This window comes from Microcebus murinus, chromosome 18, assembly GCF_040939455.1.
Source record: "Microcebus murinus isolate Inina chromosome 18, M.murinus_Inina_mat1.0, whole genome shotgun sequence".
Taxonomy (NCBI): Eukaryota; Metazoa; Chordata; class Mammalia; order Primates; family Cheirogaleidae; genus Microcebus; species Microcebus murinus.
Genome location: NC_134121.1, coordinates 50,349,490 through 50,375,466, shown reverse-complemented (window position 1 = coordinate 50,375,466; position 25,977 = coordinate 50,349,490). Strand labels below are relative to the sequence as shown.

Sequence of the window (25,977 nt, the reverse complement as noted above, 5' to 3'; positions counted from 1 at the left end):
TCAACTTTAGTTTAGCAGATAAATTCTATGTTAAACACCTGCAAATTCTCACATTTGGGAATCAGAATCTCACTGTATATGAATGCCAGCACTTGGAACTGGGCACTGGCTGGAAAAGCCAACATCTCTGTAAAGCTCTAATTAACAAATTTGTAATTAACACATGTAACTTAAAGTAAAAAGATGAATCATTAGCAACCATTTCCTCAGATTACAAAAGACAAAGCTGCTTGAATAAATAGAGTCCTCAGATGTTCAATGTCCCAAACAGCAATAAAAAACTCTTAAGGGGCTTCATGTTTTAATGACAGTGACCATTCTACAAAATCTGAATACCATAATAAGGGGTAGAAATTAAAATAATTTCCAAGAAAGGACTATATTTAAAGACTATTAAATTCAATAAGCTCTGTCTATTCCTATTATCAAATCAATAATATTTCCCACAATCAACTAATACCAAAATGAAAAAAGGAAAAATAAGAAGAAAGACATTTACCTCTTCTAAGCTAGGGAGCGAAGAAGAAGATACTGTTCGAGATGACAATGGGTGAAATGGCTCTTGACCAATAGCATGTTGATGATTCTGTATTTGTACAAAAGGGTTTTGTGGTGGCCTGTGAGGCAATGGAGGTAGGCCATAGGGAAAGCCAGGCCCCATTAGGTGATTCTGTTGCAAGTTAGCAAAAGTCCATGCTCCATCAGGTGCCAGGTATTTCAAGGGAGGAGGGGCAAGGTGTTCAGATGGCAACGAGAAAGGAGAGCTAAATATCTGGGGTGGGAGGCGCTGCGGAAATGCTGGGTTGTTGGCTACTTCAATGTCTCTGCTGTTGTCATTAAAGTTAGAAAAGTGGCTACTGTGGTCTGTACCGGATGGGGGAGATGGGACTGCTGGTGGGCTCCTAGTCTGCACTTGTCTGTATTGCAAAAGTCTTGATTGAGGTGGTGGCATTTCAGCTAGTTCCCGTGTTTCATTTTGATCACGATGAGATAGTTCTCTGAGTAAGTCTTGAAACCTACATGAAAATGATGAAATATGAGGAAAAAAACAAAAGAAAGGCTCCATCAAATTAAGGAGAGCTTAGCCAACTACATGTGTAGTTTCTACAAACAAAATCATGATACTACTAATAAGAACTAGCATTAATTAATCTCAAATGTAAACATTAACACTCAATAGATGCTGAAGACATTAAATATCCTAAATTACCTGATTTCTTGTTCCCTCTGTATTAAAAACACCTGTCTTTGTCTCTGTACTCCTTTGAAAACTGGAAGTTAAAAAAGGTCACCATGATGGTGGACCTTATTCAGAAAGGATTAGGAAACATTTCATGGTATTCACACGACACTGGCCATAAAAACAAGCTTAGCGTTAGGACCAAACTCTCACAAGTAGCTATAATAATAAGAAGGTAGAATTCTGTGCAACTAGAAAAAAAATTAATGATGAATCTGTAATTTTTAACTTTTAATCACTAGCTTACTTTTGTCCTTATTCCTTCTTTGTAAGTATTATTACTAAATATGAACAGAACACCCATAAGTGAGGCTATGATTCTCTTGCAGAAGAGACCACAAAGCAAGGGGCCAAGTTAACTTACAAACCAAAGTAGATCATACATGCCTAGATTTGTACAAAGTTACTTCTAAACAAATTCTCTGTATTTTAGAGTAAATCAAGGAAACTTTGTAGCATGGGCCTGGAAGGCCTATATCTAATTTCTTAGAGGCAACACTCCAACTTGAAGCTAAAAGGACTACCTTCAAGGAAAAAAATAGTGTGGGATCATATTCTAGAGGCTATTTTCAGTCTGCTGGAATACCTTGAATATGTTGTTTCTGCTTCATCTTCAGCATTGCTGGTGAGCTTCCAGTCTGCCCTCACAGGAGGCTGATGTAACCCGAGGGGGGGCTGAGGAAGATGCTGGAGGTGGGGGTGGTGATGGTGTGGGTACGGGATACTGCCCTGACTGAGATAGGCGTGATGTTCGTTCCACTGCTGTAACCGTGCTTGCTGCTGCCTTAATGATTCCAGAGCTACACTCCCATGAATACGATCTGCAAAAATATTTGTGAAAAATTTAAGTTTTTATGCTTTTGGGGTTTTAAGTTAATTTTTCCAGGAGTTTTTTTTTTTTTGAGACAGAGTCTCGCTTTGTTGCCCAGGCTAGAGTGAGTGCCGTGGCGTCAGCCTAGCTCACAGCAACCTCAATCTCCTGGGCTCAAGAGATCCTGCTGCCTCAGCCTCCCGAGTAGCTGGGACTACAGGCATGCGCCACCATGCCCGGCTGATTTTTTCTATATATATTAGTTGGCCAAATATTTTCTTTCTAATTTTAGTAGCGATGGCGTCTCACTGTTGCTCAGGCTGGTTTCGAACTCCTGACCTCGAGCAATCCGCCCGCCTCGGCCTCCCAGAGTGCTAGGATTACAGGTGTGAGCCACCACGCCCAGCCTTTCCAAGAGTTTTTAAAGACAGATTTTCTCCACAAAGACAAAGAAATAGCTATAATCTGGTTTTGGTAGAAAGTAAATATTTTCTAAATTTTCAAAAAACCAGAGTTGTGATAATAATTATTCTTCCTTACATACATAATGAAGAACCTGACATCAACTGAATACTTCCTATTATACGGCATTTGAAACTGGAATTGGATTATGACACTAAATGGTTGTGTTTTGCTGGCATTACTTGAAGAAATGAATTCTGACCCATATTAATATTGTGTGATACATGTTATTTTAAGTAAATAATCTGAATTTTTCACATGTAGTAGTAATAGGAAAACTTACCTAAAGCCTCCCCTATAGGTAATCCCGGTGGGTTCTCATCAATGAAGTTATTCAGGTGTGAAGGAAGAATGGGGCCGGGCTGTGCAATGGCTCTTAGAGGGCTGTGGCCTTCTTGCAGCATGGGAGGGGGCTGCTGCTCAGGAATCACAGCCTCTGCAGGAGGAGACTGTGGTCGATGAGAAACTGCATTATTAAAAAAAGCGCTGTTGGGCCCTGCCTGATATGCAGGGGAAAGCTGAGGTGCCGGCTGTGGAGGCTGCTGGCTCAGCTGGTTTTGCTGCTGGACTACCTGATTTGGTTGAGGTGGCATTTGATTTGGTTGTTCAGGCAAATTATTCTGCTGCTGATTTAACAAGGTGTGCTGCTGCGGAATTGGGAACGGTGGTCTTGGTAGCTGGGGAAGGGGATGGAAATGGCGATTAGGGATTGCATACTGTGCGTGGGGAGCAGGGAGGGGAAGATTTATGTGTCTTGGGTTGAGATTATCTTTGCGAGGAAATTTGGTATTGGGATAAATAACACCAGGACGCGATTCGGGACTTCTGTTCTGAGGATTTGATTCCAAATCGACCTAGAAAAAAATAAGAAGGCTTTTTTAACTGCAAAAAGTCTGAGTTCAGTGGTTCTCCACCTTTTCCCAACCCTAACACATCTAAAGGATAGGATACATTCTTATCAGTAATAGCAGGACTGCTGGGTGCCCACTCATTCACTTTCTCTCAATCAAATGAGGGAATATTTTTTAAATTAAAAAAGATGACACAGAAAAAAACCCGCATATTAAATTTCAGTCATTAAATTTGAGTGGATTATTACCATATGCACTTTAATTCCTTTAAGAGCACTATTTCTAATTTCACACTTTCTTCCTTAGAAATATAGCCATTTATTTCCTTCTGACATAAATCATGAAAATGTGTTCTTTCCTTCTGATTTTATTGTTTTTATACATCTAAAACTATTTTCTCAAACGTATCTATATTAATAAAAAGATATGTCTCTATTAAAACAACTTTGAAATGAACAAACAAGTACTACATCGCCTTTGTATAACCTGTTTGGTTGTCAATTTTTGCCATTACATATTGACATTCTTTCCTTTAACATTTATTGTGATCCTGCCAAGGACACTGTGCCTGGTGCTGATGATTACAAAAGCAGTAAGAAGACCTGGCCTGTACTTCCAAGAGCCTTGGGAGGGCCAGGTGTGGTGGCTCATGCCTGTAATCCTAGCACTCCTGGAGGCAGAGGCGGGAGGATCGCTCAAGGTCAGGAGTTCAAAACCAGCCTGAACAAGAGCGAGATCCTGTCTCTACTAAAAATAGAAAGAAATGAATTGGCCAACTAAAAATATATCTACAAAAGATTAGCTGGGCGTGGTGGCACATACCTGTAGTCCCAGCTACTCGGGAGGCTGAGGCAGTAGGAGTGGTCTGTAAACTATGGCCCCCATACCATTTTCAACCACCAGATACAAAATAAAAAATTTTTTTAATAAAGTTTTCTCAGAATACAGCCATACTCACTCATTTACATGTTGTCTATGGCTGCTTTGCACTATAATGACAGAGTTGAACAGTTGTGACAGAGACCATATGGTCTACAAATCCTAAAATTTCCTAACTGGCTCTTTATAGAAAAACTTGCTAACCTCTGGCTTAGAATCCAGTAGGAGATATTAACATGTAAACATATAATTAGAGGTACTGTAAGAGGATATGATCGCAGTGCCTGAGAAAATTAAAGACGCTTCATGAAGGCTATGGCATTTGCGTTGAACCTAAAGGAAAGAGCTAGAATATTCCAGGGAAGGAAGGACATTCCAGGTAAACATACACAGCTTATGCAAAGGTTGAGAGGGGGGTAAGTATGGCAGATTTGGGAAGCATGAGAAGTTTTGTGTACACAGAGATATAACTTCACTTGTTTATAGTTTTCCCTTCTTGACATAAGACAAAACTACAAGAGCCCAATTACACAAAAGACCCTGAATGATAATGATACTGAGTATAAATATTGTTTTTAATTCCGTAAACAGTGGTAAACTACCAAAGGTTTTTAAGCTAGAGAGTGTTGTCATTCTTCTAAAATGTAAGTTTGATGTTAAGTGATGCCAATGTGAAAAAATGAAACATAAGGTAGAAAGAGGCAATTTTTCTTTTCCAGCTCTGTCAAAACACTCATTGAGCTGCTGTGGCATCTTAATCTCCTCACAAATTTCAATGTTGAAATAGTCACTGAGGATTGCAGGGTACTTGCCTCACCCAAGGCTCTCAAGTTAGCCATGGAACTCACCACTCCCAAGAAAACAGAACAAGTAGCTTTTTCCTGAATTGCAGCTGGGGTACAATTGGTGACCAAGTTGTTGCAACAAATGGCTGTGATGTCAATTGTTCCCCAAGTACATCCTCATCTCTAATCACCTAGCTCAAATGGACTGCCATTACATTTGGCCAATTTTAGGCCTTTAAGATTACTGGGTGTATGTATATAAATTATCTAAGAAAAGAAGCAAGAAGGATGACAACTGTATCCAAGTTTTCCCAAGCAGCTGCAATGCCTGCTCTTCAGATGCTTCAGAACCTAATGAAAGGCTCTTTATAAGCAAACATTTTCCCCATAAATCTTCATCTTTTTAATGACTGAAGTTACATTCATTGGGGATATACTTTTTTCCAGAGGATAATGTCAATATGCATACTCTGATCACATGAGGAACACTATGATTAGATGTCAAGGTTGTTTGTGCAGAGACTCAAAAAGATAAAAATAAAACCAAAAACAAAAATATATGCAAAGAAACCTAGCTTCCCTCACTGTCCTTTCAGTCTTATTCCCCCCTCCCCCCATAAATAAATTTAAAACATTTTATGGTTTATCTACTTAAAAATATAAACAAATGTTATGTGTATACATACTTCATTTTGAGATAAATAGTAGTATACAATAAAAACATTGTTTGTGAATAAGCTGTCACCTTAATTTGTCTCCACTATTTCTGACCTTGACATAGGAAGCTAGGTCTGTGTCTTAGAAATTTAGATCAGGACTATGCTACTCTATGATACTACAATGTGCTTGCAAGGCAGGACAGAGGACTGCAAGGTCTGAAGAAGCTTGTGTCTACTATTATCAGAATTAGGTCAGTATTAGATTCACTTTTATCATTTTTCTCTTAATACTGAGTCAGAGAGAGTTAGGAGCTCTTCTTTCTTCATTTTTCCTGGGCTTCAAGACAAAGTATCAGGGTGGGAAAGAAATGAAACATGCATTTCAGATTGCCAACTCCTCTAACAGAGAAGAATCATAACAGACATTTAAAAACAAGGACACGAGGGACACTTAGCTATTTTGGCTTCAGTTGCTCTGATAGCACCTAAGACTCCTGTGATTGGTTTTGTCCCAAGCTGCCTGCCTCTGACTGCATTTGCTGCTGGTGCTGGAGCACCATCCTGATGTGCCATTGGTTCCCTCCCTGCACCCCTTCCCAAACATGCACCACTCCTACTTTCACTGCAGGCCCCCTCTTATCTAACAAGAGGTTGCCTCATTCACACTGCAGCTCCTCCACTGGGTACCGAATCCTTCCAGATGTAGAAACCGTGAGTCAGAGACGCTTACAGAACATAAGTAACTGCATATAGAGAATAACAGTTGCTTAAAGCTAGGCTGAGGTTGGAGATACAGATTTGGAAGTCATTATCATGAAGTGGGTAGTTGAAATAATGGATTAGACTTGCTTATAATAAAAAACCATAGAACGCAAAGAGAAGTGGGACAATGGCAGAACTCTGGGAAATCCCAACTTAAGGACTAAAGACAGATGAGGAAGAGTGGACAGGAATTTATAAAAAAGACAGGTGGTCATGTTATACAGAGTTGTGAAAAGTAGAAATATGTCAAAGAAAACAAAAGAAATAAGATGGTGAAAGACAGAAGTAAAAAATAGTGCCAAATACCAAAAAAAGTCAAGTAAGGCTACATTTGAAGTGTGTTCATAAGATGTGGTCACCTGGAGCTCAACAGTTGCAGTGAAATGTTGAGGCCTACTACTGTGTGTGTTAAGGAACAAACAAGAGGTGAGGTAGAAAGGCGATACTAGGCAGAAGCTATAAAGATGAAGGTGAATAAAAGTCTCTTTTTAAAAAAGTCTTATCTATCGATTTACTTACTTTAGAACAGAAGAGATATAAACATCTTATAGACTGAAGAGGAAGAACCAGTAGCTAGAAAGGATCTAAAGATAAATGAGGGGAAGGGACAGGTCTATGAGGTGACGAGAAGAGGAGAAACTAGTCTTCACAGGAACTCTTCCTCAGAGACCACTGGTAAGAAAATAAGGATAATCAAGGCTATAGAAAAAGTGATAAGCTGAAGGTTATACATGAACAGGATAAAATCCTGATGACATAAGTCTAAGGCAAAATCATCTCCTGATATTAAGAATAATCAAAGGTGGAAGGTGATTAGCTTGAGACAAGCCACTGAAAAAACTAGGCAAAAGGAGCTAGGTGAGAGAAACGCAGGAAAGCCCCATGGGTTCCACTGAGATGAGAAAACATGAATTTCGTGGCACTGATTCAACCAATGACTTGATTTCCCCTAACTGGTTCACAAGTGCATGGAAGCACAGAAAGTAGGTGAATGGAGAGATGATGAGTTAAGAATTCACACAGAGGTATGATGAGAGAACAATGTGAGGGACTCAAGGCAGTTAAGCCTTCCTTCTTCACTGTAACAGCCCTTCCCATTCTGAGACAGTTTTCAATGACACATTTATAGCTCTGTCTTCATTTACTACCTTATCATGGAGAGTCTCTAAATTCAAGTCTATCATTGATTACTGGAATTTGAGAAAGGTATACTGATAAATGCAATAACACAGCCAAAGAGAAAGTGAGAGAAAGGGCAACATGACCCCCTAGATGCCCATAAAACAATAAACATAACACATAAATGTGAAAAGGGAGATACTTTTCTTTAAAACATCAGGATTCCAAGAAGATCAATCCAACTCAGTCTACTAGAACGACGCATTCACTAAATGTAAGCAGCATACCTGTTTTGGCTCTGTAGGCTTTTTCTCTGGTGTTCGAATCTTATTAATTTCAGATCCAGGATTATTTGTATCACTTTTACCTAAGAAAATATTTAAAAATCCTTATAAGTTTTCTCCAATGGATGTGACATTTCCAATGACTATTCCATATTAGACAAAGAAGCAGAATACTTTAAACATTTTTTGGCTGGGCTCGGTGGCTGACACCTGTAATCCTAGCACTTTGGGAGGCCAGGGCGGGAGGATTGCTTGAGCTCAGGAGTTCGAGACCAGCCTGAGCAAGAGCAAGACCCTATCTCTACTAAAACTGGAAAGAAATTAGCCAAACAACTAAAAATAGAAAAAATTAGCCAGGCATGGTGGCATGTGCCTGTAGTTCCAGCTATCTGGGAGGCTGAGGCAGGAGGACTGCTTGATCCCAGGAGTTTTAGGTTGCTGTGAGCTAGGCTAACGCCATGGCACTCTAGCCCAGGCAAGAGAGTGAGACTCTGTCTCAAAAAAAAAAAAAATTTTTTTTTCAACCATTATTATCAATTTATATTACTACTTGGGTTTTATTCTTAAATTTTCAGAGTTGTAGTTTCTTTGCAAGTAAAGAAAATTTATAAATGAAGCAAATCTCATTGATAAGGGAGAGCATAATAAGGAAATAACCTTAAAACATCAAATAATCCCAAAGGAAATTGCCCAATCTCCGGGAGTTTACAGCTTCATTTTCTTAAACTAGACATATTAAAGGCCTTGGCATTCTTGCCTATTTATGAAGGCTTAATTCATTGGTCATTTACAAATGCAATTAAGCGAAAATCCCAATAATGTGCCAATCTAATTTAGTAAAGAAATCTAAACATAATAAAGATATTTGGAAAATAATATAGTTATACTGTTTAAAAATAATAGACATCAAACTAAATGTAAGTAGGTGATAAGTAGTATAGGGAGCAAAATTAAGGTTAAAAAAAGCAAAGTTATAATAAATAATTTCACACACGTGAAAGGCTTTTAATCTACATGAATTAACTACTAGATAGTTTAATTCTTAAAGGAATTCTTGATTTAGGTTCTTATTCAAAAACATTCTTTCAGGAATGCCACTGGAACTTTGTAAAATAAATTATTGTGCCAAAACAGCCTTACCAATAAACTTTAAGAAATGAAAAATACACTGGATGGAATTAGCAGCAGAATACACACTACAGAATAAAAACCTGGCAAACTTGGAAGGTACAGCATTAGAAACTACCCGAAATGAAACATAAAGAGAAAAAAAAAATTAAAAAAAAACAAGCATCCACAAACTGCCTGGAATCTATCTATAATCCTAGCACTTTGGCAGGCCAAGGTGGGAGGATCTCTTGAGACCAAGAGTTCGAGATCAGCCTGAGAAACATAGCAAGACACCACCTCCACAAAAAATTTAAAACTGTTGTCCCAACTTGAGAGAGTGAGACAGGAGGATCTCTTGCTCCAGCCCAGGAATTTGAGGGCTGCAGTGAGCTATGATGGTGCCACTGCATTCTAACCCAGGCAAAAGTTGTTAAAACCAATATAAAAAGAAAATTTTGGCAAGGTGCAGTGGCTTGTGCCTGTAATCCTAGCCCTCTGGGAGGCTGAGGTATGAGGATCTCTTGAGGCCAAGAGTTTGAGACCAGCCTGAGAACAAGTGAGACTCATCTCTACAAAAAATACAAAAATTAGCCAGGCATGGTGGCGTGCACCTGTAGTCCCAGATACTAGGGAAGCTGAGGCAGGAGGATCACTGGAGACCAGGAGTTTGAGGTTGCAGTGAGCTATGATGACATCACTGTATTCTAGCACAGGTGACAAAGTGAGATTTTGTCTAAATGAAAATCTTTAAAGCAGCTGGAGAAAAAAATACATGCTACATATAGAAAAACAATGATAAGGATGACATCAGATTTCTCATTGGAAACAAAGCAAGCGAGAAAATAGTAGAACAACATCAATAAAGTAATAAATAATAAAAAACTATCAACCAAGAATTCCATGCCCTACAAAATATCTTTCAAAAATGAAACTGAAATAAAGATATTTTCAGGCACATAAAAATTGAAACAATTAATCACTAGCAGACCTATACTATAAGGAATGTTAAAAGAAGTCCTTCAGGCAGAAGGAAAATTATCAGATGGAAACACAGATAGACAGAAAGAAAGAAAGATTACTAGAAATGGTAACTACATGATAAATATGTAAGATTATTTTTCTTTTGATTTACAACTCTCCTACTTTGTTCACTTCACGCTTTTGATATTCCCTCAGGTCATATGTGTCAGTTTGTTCCTTTTTACTATTGATTAGTATTCCATTATGGGGATACACCCCCATGTGTTTATCCATTTATCAACTGATATGCACATTAATTATATCTAATTTTTGGCTTTTTTGAATAACACTGCTATGAACACACTTTTTATTTCTCAGGGGTAAATACCTAGAAGTGAGACTGCAAAGCAACTCACCATTTCGATTTTGTTCATGTTGATCCTTCTCCTGATGTGGATTTTGTGGCTGCCCTATGCTGACAGGTGGGTGATGTCCAAGGCCATAAGGTATAGGAGATCCCCGTCCATGTGTCTGTAATAGGTTCATATTATAGGCCATCGCTGCCTGATGTGTAATAATTCGAGGATCAACTGCAAACCTACCCTGGTATCCTGTCCATGGTACCTAGGTTATCACAAGAAATAAAATAATTACATTAACTATTTTGGAAGGCAAACTGCTATAGTGCTATTGATTAGGAAAAAGCAAACATGGACACAGAGACATTAATTTTATCAAAATGAATAACTACAAAGTTGATGCTAATAGTACAATTGGCAGATATTGCTGTCTTAACTAGCCAAAAAAATAGCTCCCTGAATCTTTATTCAGTATGTAAGGGAAAATAGATAGTTTTTCAGGTTAGAAGAAAACAGAGAGCTTAACTACTCCTTGAGGGATTAAATCATTTTGTAGTTTTTAATCATTTCCCCTCAATGTGAATGTAGACACGTCACAGATTACCATAAAATTTGTCTTTTTAAGTCATAGCTGCATAGTTACTTATACAGTTTAATAGACTGAGTAAGAGAACAGTGGGAAAAGTTAAGAAAGAATTTAGCCTCAAAAAATAGGTATTCCAACTAAACATGAATAAGCAAATCATTTAATGTTCGTTTATTAGAGAAAAAATTCAAACATGTCATTACTTTAATTGGTGCTTTAGATTAATTCAGTTCTACCTTAAAACACAGAAACAGAAAACTTGTATAGGTATGACTAGATATATAATCTCTCATATTAACATAAAAGGAATAAACACAATGACATCTGAGCTACTGTCACTATCATTTTATCACAATATAATTATTAAATTTGGACTCCTAGAAATCTTATAAAATAAAAGCCCCTTTGACCTAGTTAAGTGAAATATAATAACCTAAGGGACTTACTATTTAAAGCAGATGATGTATAATGTTGTCAGGCAGTCTGGGAAGAAATAACTCAGCTAAAATCTAAGGTCTACAGTCTATGGGGAGTGAGCACAAATAACATATTTCTTACTGACAGTCACTGCCCTGGGCTGCCATGATTGTGGACTATCATGACCAACATGGCTGAGAAATGTTTGTAGCTAAGCATTTTTCCATTTTGAGGTGTGGGCAGTGGTGCCAAAGATCTGTGACAATGATAACCACTGCCTAAAATTACAGTACTTGCCTTAAATGAATGAAATTATTTCCTAGGATAAAACTCCTGGATTGGAAATATTCATATATCAGCAAATTAACAAAATATTCAAAAATCTTAAAGGAAATAAAAATGAGTTTATATATTAATACAAGATGGAAGCCTTCTAAAAATCTATAATCTTAGAAAGGATTCAACATTGTTTTTAAGTAGCAGTAAGATTTCTTAAGGCATGAAATTTCTCTGATAAATTTAGATCCCAGAGAACTAGACTAATCCACACCTCTTTGCCTCCTCTAATCAAGTGTATTTCTTGGGAAGAGTTTGTGACTTATGCAAAAATAAAAAGTAAAAGATAAAATAAAAACATCATTTTATAAAATAAGAGATCAATTTACTAGCTCTGTTAACTATTAGCCCAATTTTCCTCAGTAAAATATTTTAGAATACAAAGGGCCAGGCAGGGGGGCTCATGTTTGTAATCCTAGTACTTTGGGAGGCTAAAGCAGGAGTATTGCTTAAGGTCAGGAGTTCAAGGCCAGCCTGACCAAGAGCGAGACCCCATCTCTATAACAGAAAAATTAGCTGGGCATGGTGGGAGGCACCTGTAGTACCAGCTACTCAGGAGGCTGAAGCAGGAGGGTCACTTGAGCCTAGGAGTTTGAGGTTGCAGTGAGCTATGATGATGCCACTGCACTCTAGTCAGGGTGACAGAGTGAGACCCTGTCCCTAACTCAAAAAAAAAAAGAAGAAGAAGAAGAAGGAGAAGAAAAAGAAGAAGAATACAAGGCTTCTAAATTTCCAATTTATAGATTTCTTCATAGTTACTGATAATCTAGTAACAAATTGTAAACAACAATTCACACTTCTCTGGCTATTTCAAATTTGAAGGTTAAAGATAAGAGTTGCTTTCAAAGAAGCTTATGGGCATTGATAAGTTTAAAAAAATAAAGAGAGAGAGGTTGGTAGAATACTATTTGGAACTGTCATCAATTTAGTGAAGCCTATTTTACTTTATTGAATAGAAAGTTATTTCAAATGTCCACTTACAGGTAAAGGCACCGACATAACTACATTCCCTCCATAGACAGCAGGTACATAAAGAATACTTGTCCCAGTGTGAGGATCTATTCTTTGAACGGGGCTTGGAGATTTTCCCAAATTTGGGTGAGGTCCAAGAGGGGGCGGAGGAGTATATGCTCTAATAGGATTGCCAATAAGTACGGAAGGATTGGGCTGAACTGAAAAATAAACAGAAAAAGGATGCACTCAGTAGCTATACGTACTCACCTAGACAACAATAATTTAAATCATCTTGCAGCAAAATATATTTCCCAAGTTTGCCATAAGATATCTTATAATCAAAGAATTATCAGTGTAGAAGAGTAAAGCATATTTTAAAAACATAACTATTTACAATGTCCTCTAAAATTAATTTGAGCTATACAAGTTTTTCTTTTATAAACCAGCATAATTGTAAACTGTCTTCTGAGGAGCTGGAGATATGTCTTTAATAGAGAAAACCATGCACACACTCTCAGTAAGAAGTCTTCTAAGACTAAGAAAACATATACAATTCTTCAGAATAAAGCTTTGACCTGCCATTGTAACAGAGCCACTATAAAATGAAGGTTAAGCAATTATTATTTTAAAAGCATAATTCTGCAACATCTAAAACCATTTAAATAAACTTAATCTTGAAACTTGTATGACCTGACATTTGTAGGATATAAATGTTTTCTAAAAACTTATGTTGCATAAACCGCCTAAATGTTTTTTCTCAAAACCTCAGGATATGTACATTGATGCCTACAAAATCATCCCTTTTCAGAAATGACATATCAGTGCATCGACAAGACTAGATTTGTTGAATAAAATAATTGAGGTTCCAAAGTGACTGCCTGTGTGTGTGTGCATGTGAGAGAGACTATTATCTCCCTATCCTCCTCCTTCTCATGGTGAAATTTGGGGTAAATCCTTTACATCATAAAACCAAGTTTTGATAGGCTTAATTTGTCCACTTACCAATTCCATCACTCTGAAAATGATCATTCTGGGTATGATGGAGGCTTTTCCCCTTTAAAGAAAAACACAAATGTATAATAATTTAAATATGTTTAATATAGAGAACAATAATCATATGCAAATTAAATGTATAAATCAACAATTGAAGTTTAAAAACTGAGTCTGTAATTAACAACTATTAGTTTGCTTTGAGCCAACTTTCTTTTTGTTTGTTTGTTTGTTCGTTTATTTATTTAGAGACAGAGTCTCACTTTGTTGTTCAGGCTAGAGTGAGTGCCGTGGCATCAGCCTAGCTCACAGCAACCTCAGATTCCTGGGCTCAAGCAATCCTGCTGCCTCAGCCTCCCAAGTAGCTGGGACTACAGGCACGCACCACCATGCCCGGCTAATTTTTTCTGTATATATTAGTTGGCCAATTAATTTCTTTCTATTTATAGTTTTATAGTAGAGACGGGGTCTTGCTCTTGCTCAGGCTGGTTCTGAACTCCTGACCTCGAGCAATCCGCCCACCTCGGCCTCCCAGAGTGCTAGGATTACAGGCGTGAGCCACCTCGTCCAGCCCCAACTTTCTTTTAAAACATTAGGTCGTGGCCATCTCAATATTGCTGGGCCTCAAGTTTTCTCAGTTTCAATTAAGGGTATCTAAAATTCTTTTTTTAAATGAACTTTTTTATAAAAAGAAATACACAATCAATGTGACTGAAAACTAAATTCTATTCCTTTGCAGCTTCTCTACAAATTTTCTAAGAATTAAATCACAAAACAAAAAAGTTGTTTTTCAAAGGAAAAACGTCAATCTTCAATTCTTGAGGATAAGAACCTTTTTTTTTTTTTTTTTGAGACAGAGTCTCGCTTTGTTGTCCAGGCTAGAGTGAGTGCCGTGGCGTCAGCCTAGCTCACAGCAACCTCAAACTCCTGGGCTCGAGCAATCCTACTGCCTCAGCCTCCCGAGTAGCTGGGACTACAGGCATGCGCCACCATGCCCGGCTAATTTTTTATATACATATCAGTTGGCCAATTAATTTCTTTCTATTTTATAGTAGAGACGGGGTCTCACTCAGGCTGGTTTTGAACTCCTGACCTTGAGCAATCCGCCCGCCTCGGCCTCCCAGAGAGCTAGGATTACAGGCGTGAGCCACCACGCCCGGCCAGGATAAGAACCTTTTAAACATGGTTTGGAATTTATGATATTTTGAGTAGAATTCATAGTATATTAACATATGAAAATACTTAAAAACAACAGGAAAAGGGCAGTGCCATAATTTGCTTGAGAGAAAATCCAGCTAATTGCTAGACAGCAGTATGGGAATATATATCAAGAGCATCAAAAATGTACATACTTTAACCCAGTGATTGCACTTCTAGGAATTTATCCAAATGTAGTAATTATGGATTTGCACACAGGTGTCCATTGCAGCATGGTTTACATGAGTGCTGTTAACAATCTAAATGTCCATCAATGGAGGATTTATTAAATAAGCGACAACAAATTCATATAATAGTATATTAATCCACTACTCAAAATCATGACATTTGCGCAGAAGCAATATTTGAAGAGACAATGGTTCTGAATTTCTGGACTTTAGAAAAAATTCTTTCTCTTCCCTTTGACTAAATGTAACACATATCAAGCCAACTGAGGAAAAGCAGCACATTAGGCAACTTACCTCTAAGACACACACATATTTGTTATTTGTACATTATATCTGCAAACTAAAGAGGGGCTTATGTCTATAGCAGGAAGAAAAATTCAATCTTGACCAAAGCACAAATACAATGATGTTTCATTTATCTACTTTTTTTTAACTATCGAAACATCATATATTCAAATCAGCAGTAAAGGCTGAAGGTTTACTGGTTATGACTGGGCAAGGGCACTAGGATCTAACACTTAAAGTCAGAAAATGTAGCCACAAAAGAATCATAGTTGGTCCATTAACCAAAAGAGAAAAAATGTTAACAGGGATTGGTACCAGCTACAAAAACAAACTTCTGAGGATTAGAGAAGTGATAAGAAAAGCAGGCAGAAAAAAGAGAAAAGTGAAAAAGAGAAAATGGCAAACATCCAGATGGCAGGAGGGGGAAGATCAGAAACATAAGCAATTAGAAGCGACAACAAGAGCAACCACTGGCACACACACTGACAGAAGAAAGGACAGCCAGTGACACAAACACAAGATAAGATAGTTCCAAGAGGGTGACAAACCATTTCGATTTCTGAGCCTCCAAACCTATCTTTGTAACTTGCTAATGACCCATCAACCACGGATGATTGCAGAGCATGTGTAGAAAACACAGCAATTTAGTCAGAGTGTGGTGTAGAAAGATGTCCTCTGAAAGATGTCCATGCCCCAATCCCTGGATCCTGTGACTATGTCATGTTATGTGGCAAAAGGGACTCTGCAAATATAATTGAACTTATGAACTTAAAATAGGGAGATTATCCTACATTAGCTGGGTGAGCCCAGTCTAATCATGTGAGCCCTAAAAGCAGAAAAGTTTCTCTGGCTAGAGTCAGAGAGATGCAGCAGAAGAGGAATTAAGAGAGATTCTGAGGAAGAGAAGGATTCAGTGCACCATTACTGGCTTTGAGATGTTGAGAACACATTCAAGAACTAGTGAGAGGCCTCTAGAAGCTAAGTATGACTCCCTGTTGACAGCCAGCAAGGAAACAAGAACATCAGTCCTACAACCACAAGGAGCTAGTTTCTACCAACAATCTGTAAGACTTAAGAAGCAGATTCTTCCCAGAGCCTCCAGATCAGAGCCCCGTCAAGTCAGCACCTTGATGCGGCCTTGTGGAATCCAGAGCAGAGAAACCAACCAGGCCAACCCAGACATCTGACCCACAGAACTGTGAGATAATAAATTTGTGTTGCCTAGGTCAGGACTGACGATAGAAAAAAATAAAAAAATAAAAAAAAAAATAAATTTGTGTTGTCACTAAGTCTCTACGTTTGTACTAATTCATTATAGCAGTAATAGGAAACAAATACAAAGAGTAACCACAGTCCAGGGTAATCCTATGATGTAAAACAGGAAGCATGCTAGACAATATACATTAGCACTGTAGGTGCTGTGTGGTATTCTAAATCAGTGGTCCCCAGCCATTTTTGGCACTAGGGACCATTTTCATGGAAGACAATTTTTCCACGGACCAGGAGGATGGTTTCAGGATGATTCAAGCACATTACATTTATTGTACACTTTATTCTTATTATTACATTATAATATATAATGAAATAATTATACAACTCACCATAGGTTGGGGAACCCTGGTCTAAATGAAAAAAGCAAACTGGGGTCTAACATGTAAAAAGATAGTAGCATGTCTACAAGTATAACTCAGCATTCTACATGGTTTAATTATAGGATACAGTCCTTTAGCACACTGTATTTGACTTAGCAAGTAACTATAGAACAGTAAATTTACTAGGGTTTATATAAAATATACAGTGTTTGGTAGCTTATAAACAAAATAATAATAAAAGCTAGAGCTAAAAGTCATTCCATGATATTAGTAATATTCCATGATATTAGTAATAATTCTAAACCAATTTCATTCTACTAATAAATCTCAGAAAGTAATATTCCTTTGGTAGGATGTTAATTAATGCCATGATTTTTATAAGCAAATGTAGTTCATAACATCTACCACTTATTCATTCAAATATTTACTTTTTCATTCACTCATTCATTTTTTTCCATTTATTCATTCAACAAATATTTGCTGAGGGCCCACCATATGTCCACCCTGGCTGGGCACTGAGGCTACTGAGGTAAACAAGACCGACACATTTTCTGATGACTAGACAGTGAGACACATAAGCAGCTGGATATAGATGGTAAAAAACAACAAACTAAAATGTATAAAATAATGCCACAGTCTTCAGAGGACCCATTTTGAATACTATCTATCCTCTGAGTAGTTTTTATAGTGTGTGCAAATGAAACTGATCCATTTTAGTAAAGTTTCCAAACATTGCTCCCAGCAAATGCCCTAGAAGTAGACAGAATGAGACAGGCCAACTGTTTTTCCACATGCTGCTTCTGCAGGCTCACGTGAAATATACCCTTATCAAGGACTGAAGTCTTAGTGAAGACAATAAAGTTCTTTGATTGCTAGGGGTATGTTTTATTGCCAAATACGGCCCTGAAAAAGCAGGTCTCAGAGTATTTTTAACCATCATTCAGCCCTCTGATGATTTTATCCACATGAAATCTTATTAGGATTTTAAATCTTATTCTAACATTAAGAACACCAATTTTTAATACTTTTTATATACAGAATTATGATAAAATTAAGGAAATTTGAAAAAAATTACATGGCTTAGTATCACATTTTCAGAAACATAATCCTTTTCTACTAATGAAATAAATCACTCTTCATCCAAAGATACCAGCACATGAAAATAATTGGAATTTGTTTAAAAATTCTCCAGTGTGTATATGTGGTCATGGTGGAGGGTAAGGCAAGTGGGATATAAACTAAACAAGTTGATCTTAATGAAACTGGATGGCAGGGATTGATTCATTATACTACTCTCTCTATTTATGTACATTTTTGAAATTTTCTGCAATAGAAAATAAATTTAAAAAGACTCCAATACAAATTCAAACCTCACAAAACAATTTAATGAAAGTAAAATAAAATGCTGGGCAAGGAGAATGATACGGTAACAAAGATAACCTGTGGCTCACTATACCTCAGTTATATAAAATTACTGAATATTTACACATATGCATAAATAATCAATAATTTTAAATTACCAGGTATATGGATAATTTGGTGAACCACTGTGTTAGTGACAGAAAATAACAGAGGACATCTATAAGATTAGTGAAGAAAATTTTCTTAAAAGTTTAAAAAAATTGGGGGGAGATGACTGCTTTGGCCTTTAATTACACAATTTTATTCTGAAAGGAAAAAATCCACAATACACTGTACTGGATGCACCACAACCATTATTCACTTATCAGATACTTACTGAGCACCCACTGTGTACAAAAAGTGGGGCTAGCCACTAGGGGTCATAAAAAGTACATAGAATAGGATTTTTGTCCTCAGGGAGTTTATGGTTTTAGGAAAGCAAGTAGAGTCAACATATTCTTCACCTTTAAAACAAAAACAAAAACCTAATTGTAGGATCTTGCTTAGGGTCAGTACACATTTGGTATCATGGCTTGAATCTAGCTTCATCTACAGTCTACTAATTGATGCTTATATTCCTCAATTAAGTAAAGAGTTTACTGGAATTCTTCTACCTTATTTAAGAATGTGTAAAAGGGTATGATTTTGCAACATTTTAAATAAAGAACAATAAAGTTTAAAAGTTTCTGCCTAGGCTTCCTAGTCTTCACACACCCTAAGCTACTTGCTGTCCCTTACAGACATGTCCCCTATTCTCTCATAACTCTCACCTTTTGGAAAAGCTCTTTCTTAAACTTCATTCATTTAAAAAATACTTCTAAGCACCTATTATGAGCCAGATATTGCTCTTGGCACAGAGGTGAGGCCAGTGAATAATACAGGCAAAAATCTCTTCCCTAATTGCGCTTATCTACTAGTTTTGACATGTTTCCTCAATCTCCCACTACCTCCATCCACTCAATAATCTCCTGAACAAGATCTTCCAATTCAAGGCAGAAATTGCCTTGAATTGTACATTAAAGGCAGAAATTGCCTTGAATCTACTTTCTTCCTCTGACCACCATCCCTCTAATCCCTCCAACACTGCTACAGGGGGACTCAGGGGCTAATTTGCTTATCTACCCTTCTTTAGCACCCACTGTAACATTGGGTACATAGAAGAAACTTTGTCGTTTGATAAATAAATTATTAAATCATTACTAGTTTAAGCTTTAGAAACCTAGAAGATTCATTTATGCAGAATGTCTAATCCCCTAAAAATGCCAAATTGCTAAAGCATTATTGTACATTAAGTACATTTTTATTAAACTAAGAATATACAACAGTATATTAACACAAAAGAGTTTTCTTCTCAGCTTAATACCTATTTAGCTAAAAGATTTTCAAAATATTAAACCATTAACTATTGCTTATATATTAGGTTTTACATTTTTAAATGAAGCTCAAAACTGATATATTCTTTTAACTCATGTAAGTTTAATGCCATGCTGATGACTATAAATATACAAAAAAACTGGAATAAGTACTAAACATTCTGTTCTCAGAATTTTTTTTCTAGATGATAAGGGCAAGCATTTTGGGGGCACTCTGGCAAATAAGCCAGCTGTCTCTGTCCAGAATAACTATGGTTCAAAAGTGGAAATGGCCTTGACTCCCTCACCTCTACTCCCTCTTACTGGACTCCTTCCGTACAACAAATATAGGTCAAAATCAATTTAAAGAACCTTCAAAAAGTCAGCCAAACTTTCTCACTCTGTCAAATACCTACCACTTCAAGTGAATCAGTACTCAATAAAGGATTACAATTCTTTTCTTTATACAAATATTATTATAACATTATTCCTTATAAAGAATATGTTATAAAGACATGTTTTTAATATGTGTAATAATCTGTTCAACTGCTTTGTTTTATTCATATCTTGATAAAACAAGTCTGTCAGCAGAGAGGACTGGGAAGTTATATTATATAAAGGATACCAGAAGTTACCAGGTACGTAAAAAGTTTTTGAGAATGAGTATGACATTAAGCATGGCTCAACACCAAACTGTATTTTCACTTACATGTCCAAATCTAACAAGTTCCTTGCAGAAACTGCTTGCGGCCAAATGTAACCTTCAATTCCAATACTTAAAGAAACTTGCAGCCCAATAAACCTTTGGCACTTCCGCGCTGTTCTCTCCCTTTAACCTCTTCAATTTCATTAACAGAGGCTTTACCTTTGGTGGAGATTGCTGCTGTTTGTTGGTACTTCCTGAATGCTGCAGTCTTAGAGCCCGAGGGATAAATTCAGGTGCTAGTGGATTCAACACATATGTCTTCTTTAGTTCTAAAGCCTCTAACTGGGCCTTGATCTGTTCAAAAGTGATTCCATGTAGGCTACTGTTTTCATGACACAGGGCAATAAACCGCTCCCAAAATTTCCTACAAGAAAAGATTTAGAAGACAAGTTTACAATTCAGTGGATGAAATTACAGAACACAAATAACTAAAGATAATTCAAATTCTTCCCCCCATCCCCCAAATCCTTAAATCTAATAGTCATCCGACTATGATTTAGGTGTAATTTTCTACCAGATCTCAAGACTTCAGAAGTTTGATTCTGAAACTATAGTCATGCCTAGTATTACGGTACATACAAAACAGGCTCTCAATTTTGACTCATTGATTCAAGTAACATAGTCAATGCTCAACTATCCATGCTAATCCAGAATGATGTTTTTTGTCATCCACATAATGAACAAAGAGTTCAAAACTGATGGTAACTCATTCTATACAAAATTTGTACTTCTAGGTATAGTCATATATATACATACTATATATAATGTATATAGTTCAAAATAATGTATATAGTTTGAATTAATCTATACATACATATGCATACATATATATCTATATATATGAATTATAAGGCCAAAGTAGCCTAGTGCTAGATAACTAAGAAAAGCCAACTCAGAACATAACTGAGTCATGAAGTAGATAATCCTCATGGGATTCTTAAGAAATAATTAACTACTCCTATATTTCTCTCTTATTTAACAGATGCTTATCACAAGCACAGCTTATAACATTAATTTACTAAGTTATAAGGGTTAAATAAATTATGGAAAATATAGGAAGCTGGAATACAAATTTTAATGTTGATTATTCATTTCCTAATCAAATTAATAAATACTAAAGGAGCAATACATATTCAAATTTTGTTGCATTTTACATTGTTATTCCTAAAAGTCTGAAGATTGCTCAATATTAAAGTTATTAAATACATATTATAAAAACAGCATATAAAGTTTTTAAATTTTAAATTACTATTATAAATATGCATACCTATGTTTAATATGAGGTTCAAATAATGTTTTATTATACTATAAAAGATATGTGATATGGTTTCTTCCCAAGTTGGTATCCTTGTGTCCAGGTGGACAGCAGGTAATCGAGATGGCTTTAAGAAGCATAAATGAAAAGGTTTATATTATAAAAATTAGTATATGAACGGGAATTGGGTTATTAATATATTCATAAAACTTTGCAGAGTTTAATTGCAAACTATGTTTCTCTTACTTATGCCTTCCATCGTCTTTTCTGATTTTTTTTTTTTTAAGACAGAGTCTTGCTCTATCACCCCAGCTAGAGTGCCGTGGTGTCATCACAGCAGCTCCCTGCAACCTCAAACTCTTTAGGCTCAAGCGATCCTCCTGCCTCAGCCTCCTGAGTAGTTGGGACTGCAGGAGTGCCCTGCAACACCAGGCTAATTTTTCTATTTTTAGAAGCCACAAGGTCTTGCTTTTGCTCAGGTTGTTCTCCAACTTCTGACCTCAAGCAATCCTCCCACCTCGGCCTCCCAGAGTGCTAGGATTACAGGTGTGAGCCACCACTGTGAATGGTGTTTTTCTAATTTTCTAAAGGTGAGTTTTAGAAATGGGTCCACAAAGATTTTAAACCTACATGTAAATAAAAGAAAAAGTAAAAATGCTACAAAATATTAAATATGCATTTCTGACCATAAGATTAAAGCTAAAAACATAGTCATTCCATTATAGGAAGTGCGTGTTACCAAGAAATGCACACTGAAAAGCTGTCCTATATTTTTATTCTCAAGAACGCTTCTGAAGGAATTAATTTTTTTGCTCATAGTAACATGAGAAAATATAACGAAGGATTATCTTATACAGTACTCAGCATCTAAAATCCATTAACTTTCCCACCCTTTTGATAAGAACAGCCATAATATTCAACTGCAAGAATATATATCAGTATAATTCCACTACATGCTATATTCATAAGAAAGTTCTTTTAGTCTAATGATAAAGTATCAGTTTCACAGAGTGGCATTTTTTGTTTGTGTTGGACTTCAAGACAAAGCAAAACGACAAGGAAACAATGGATTGGCTTTGACCCTATCTAGCTCAGTTTTATTTATTTTTTACTTTTTTTGAGACAGAGTCTCACTCTGTTGCCCCAGCTAGAGTGCCATGGCATCAGCCTAGCTCACAGCAACCTCAAATTCCTGGGCTCAAGCGATCCTACTGCTTCAGCCTCCCAAGTAGCTGGGACTACAGGCATATGCCACCATGCCCGGCTAACTTTTTCTATATATTTTTAGTTGGCCAATTAATTTCTTTCAATTTTTAGTAGAGACGGGGTCTCACTCTTGCTCAGGCTGGTTTCAAACTCCTGACCTTGAGCGATACTCCCGCCTCGGCCTCCTAGGGTGCTAGGATTACAAGCGTGAGCCACCGTGTCCGGCTTAGCTCAGTTTTTAATATCAATTCTTTATTACATATTTTCATTTCCAGCTTACATAGCCAAAATGCTAGAATTTGCTTTATTTTTAAGCTACATTTTAAAACTTCATACCCTATTCCTATATTGCCTTCACTGGCTTCAAGTGCATTAAACAAGATTTGAAGTAACACTGAGACAAGCTGAACCTTCAAACACCCTCACACTTCCCAAGAGGCTGGTAACTCAGTAAGTCTTTGTCTACAAGAAGATCCCAGGGATCTCAAAGAAATAGCCTTTGAGCTAAAGCACACCATTTTAGAAGTAACATTAAATACTTACTATAAGTTAATCAAGCTAAACTATTTCCAAAAGTAACTTAAAATTTGCATGTTAGATTTGACAACTTTTTATTGCCCATTGATATATTAATAGCAAAATGGTCAAGAGCAGAGATTCTAAAAGTAGACTGAGTAGCTATGTGACTTCATGCAAATGACTTTAAGCTCTCTTTATACCTCAAGTTTCCTCATGTGTAAAATAGAGCACTAGCAGATTATTATCATTACTGTTATTCCTATTCCTCATTATGGAAATCACTTTTATCACTTCTAAACTTTGAGAGAAATGGATTTTTTCCTTTAAAAATTCTATTTTTAAAGCTAAAAACTTTCCTTTTTTCTCTCAGTGCAGGCTCTTTAAAAGACTATTCACACTGCCCTTCAACTCCCCATACTTACTACACATGGCATTATGAGGCATATGTGAATACACAAAATTGGAGGATCACCGGAGGATTTCAACCACACCCAGAATGAGGATAAGAATTCACCACTAGGGTTATTTAAAGGCTTCATCAATTCTCAGCCTCCTCCCTAAAATGTTAACATATTATGTTAACCATTTTTTTCTAGTACTATTGGTCACAAAAAGCAAGTGTACCTCTACATTGTAATATAAATTTAGGTATTTTGAAGGACAAAACCTTTCTTTTAATCAATGCATAAACACAAAGTTTTGTTTTGTTTTTATGTTAACCTTGCTTCTAGAACCACTAATAAGGCCAGGTGCAGTGGCTCACGCCTGTAATCCTAGCACTCTAGGAGGCTGAGGCGGGAGGATCGTTTGAGCTCAGCAGTTCGAGACCAGCCTGAGAAAGAGCGAGACCCCGTCTCTACTAAAAAAATACAAAAAAATTAGCTGGACAACTAAAAATATATAGAAAAATTTAGCCAGACATGGTGGTGCATGTCTGTAGTCCCAGCTACTCGGGCAGCTAAAGCAGTAGGAGTGCTCGAGTCCAGGAATTTGAGGTTGCTGTGAGCTAGGCTGACACCATGGCACTTTAACTCGGGCAACAGAGCGAGACTCTGTCTCAAAAAGAAAAAAAACAATTAAAATTAGAATCACTAATAAAACACTGAAAAATTACTTGGTGTTCTTAGGTCTATGTGTGTGTACACACACACATATATATACATCTCTACACATACATGAAATATGTTAATACTTCACTGAGTAAATGAAATGTGCTAATGAAGAAATTCAGCTACAGAGAAAACCTTCTCCAAACATGTTGATTTGGAAAAATGTTATCACTCTCCTCACGCCCTCCCCTCATTCAGTGCAGGTTTATCTGTGTGTATCTGTCACTTCCTTAGAAAGGCAGCATAAACCAGAAAGAAGAGCATGGGTTTTAAAGTCAATCTCAGTGAACTACATAATAGCTATGTGACCCCAGGTAGTTATTTAAACTCTCTCAATCAGGCTACCCATAATATACAAATAAAACACCCACATTGCAAGGCTGTTGGGAATGAGGCAATGTGTGTAAAGCACATAAACCAGCCCTGGTACAGAGAAATCTATCAATACACAGCAGCTACTATATTAGTATTTATCAGTTTGGCAAGGGAGGGAGGGAAGAGTTTACTACATTTGTTTGGGGTTAATAGAAAAGTTCTGTTTTTTCAACAAAACAGAAATACAACAAAAAAGAATACATAACTGATTGACTCCTAAACTGGTATAATATACACCATATTACCCCTTGAAAACTTGACTGATATTTGGAAATGTCATATTAGTTTTTTGTAACTATTGAATGAAAAAAGCATGGGAAAACTCCTAAAGAATTTGAACTACAAAGAATTCACTCTTCTGTTCTTACAGGATCCAAGAATCATAGGAAGTCCTCCAGGTTTACTTCTATTGTGAGATTAAGTTAATTTCTTTTTTTTTTTTTTTTTTTTTTTGAGACAGAGTCTCACTTTGTTGTCCAGGCTAGAGTGAGTGCCGTGGCGTCAGCCTAGCTCACAGCAACCTCAAACTCCTGGGCTCAAGCGATCCTCCTGCCTCAGCCTCCCGAGTAGCTGGGACTACAGGCATGCGCCACCATGCCCGGCTAATTTTTTATATACATCAGTTGGCCAATTAATTTCTTTCTATTTTATAGTAGAGACGGGGTCTCGCTCTTGCTCAGGCTGGTTTTGAACTCCTGACCTTGAGCAATCCGCCCGCCTCGGCCTCCCAAGAGCTAGGATTACAGGCGTGAGCCACAGCGCCCGGCCTGATTAAGTTAATTTCTAATGAAATTAGTGAAATTAAAATTTAAGTATCCATATGCCACAAGCATCAACTCTTGGACTAGGGCCCTGATTAAACTGTCCAAACAGGCCAAGTGCGGTGGTTCACACCTGAAATCCCAGTACTCTGGGAAGGCCAAGGTGGGAGGATGGCTGAAGGCCAGGAGTTCACGATCAGCCTGGGCAAAATAGCAAAACCCTGTTTCTACAAAAAAAATTTTTTTAATAAAAATAAACTGTCCAAATAAAACAGATAAGCGGCATTCCTTTTTACAAATGATTGATATTTTTTCTTGACACAATATACTTACTTCCCTGAAAATATTTTACTTGGCTTAAAAATTAATTTACAGTCCTTGACACACTGTGGCCAAATAATAAGAAATAAGCAATCATTAGACTCCGCTTCAAGTTAAAAATTAGCCTGGATAATTCTGATAGCATG

The 25,977-nt window shown here is 36.9% G+C and overlaps 1 protein-coding gene across 4 annotated transcripts in view; it reads right to left on the bottom strand.

The window, feature by feature from the left end:
* The window catches only part of HELZ (helicase with zinc finger), a 146,619-nt gene that overhangs the window by 22,174 nt on the left and 98,468 nt on the right, over positions 1-25,977 (bottom strand). For all 4 annotated transcript variants that reach the window (XM_020281207.2, XM_012747422.3, XM_012747423.3 and 1 more), the window contains exons 24-31: positions 20,445-20,649; positions 13,577-13,628; positions 12,602-12,792; positions 10,339-10,546; positions 7,856-7,935; positions 2,797-3,367; positions 1,827-2,061; positions 500-1,016 (exon numbers count right to left, since the gene is read on the bottom strand). In XM_020281207.2, the coding sequence (XP_020136796.1) occupies positions 500-1,016; positions 1,827-2,061; positions 2,797-3,367; positions 7,856-7,935; positions 10,339-10,546; positions 12,602-12,792; positions 13,577-13,628; positions 20,445-20,649 (2,059 nt within the window). The remainder of the gene's footprint in view (positions 1-499; positions 1,017-1,826; positions 2,062-2,796; positions 3,368-7,855; positions 7,936-10,338; positions 10,547-12,601; positions 12,793-13,576; positions 13,629-20,444; positions 20,650-25,977) is intronic.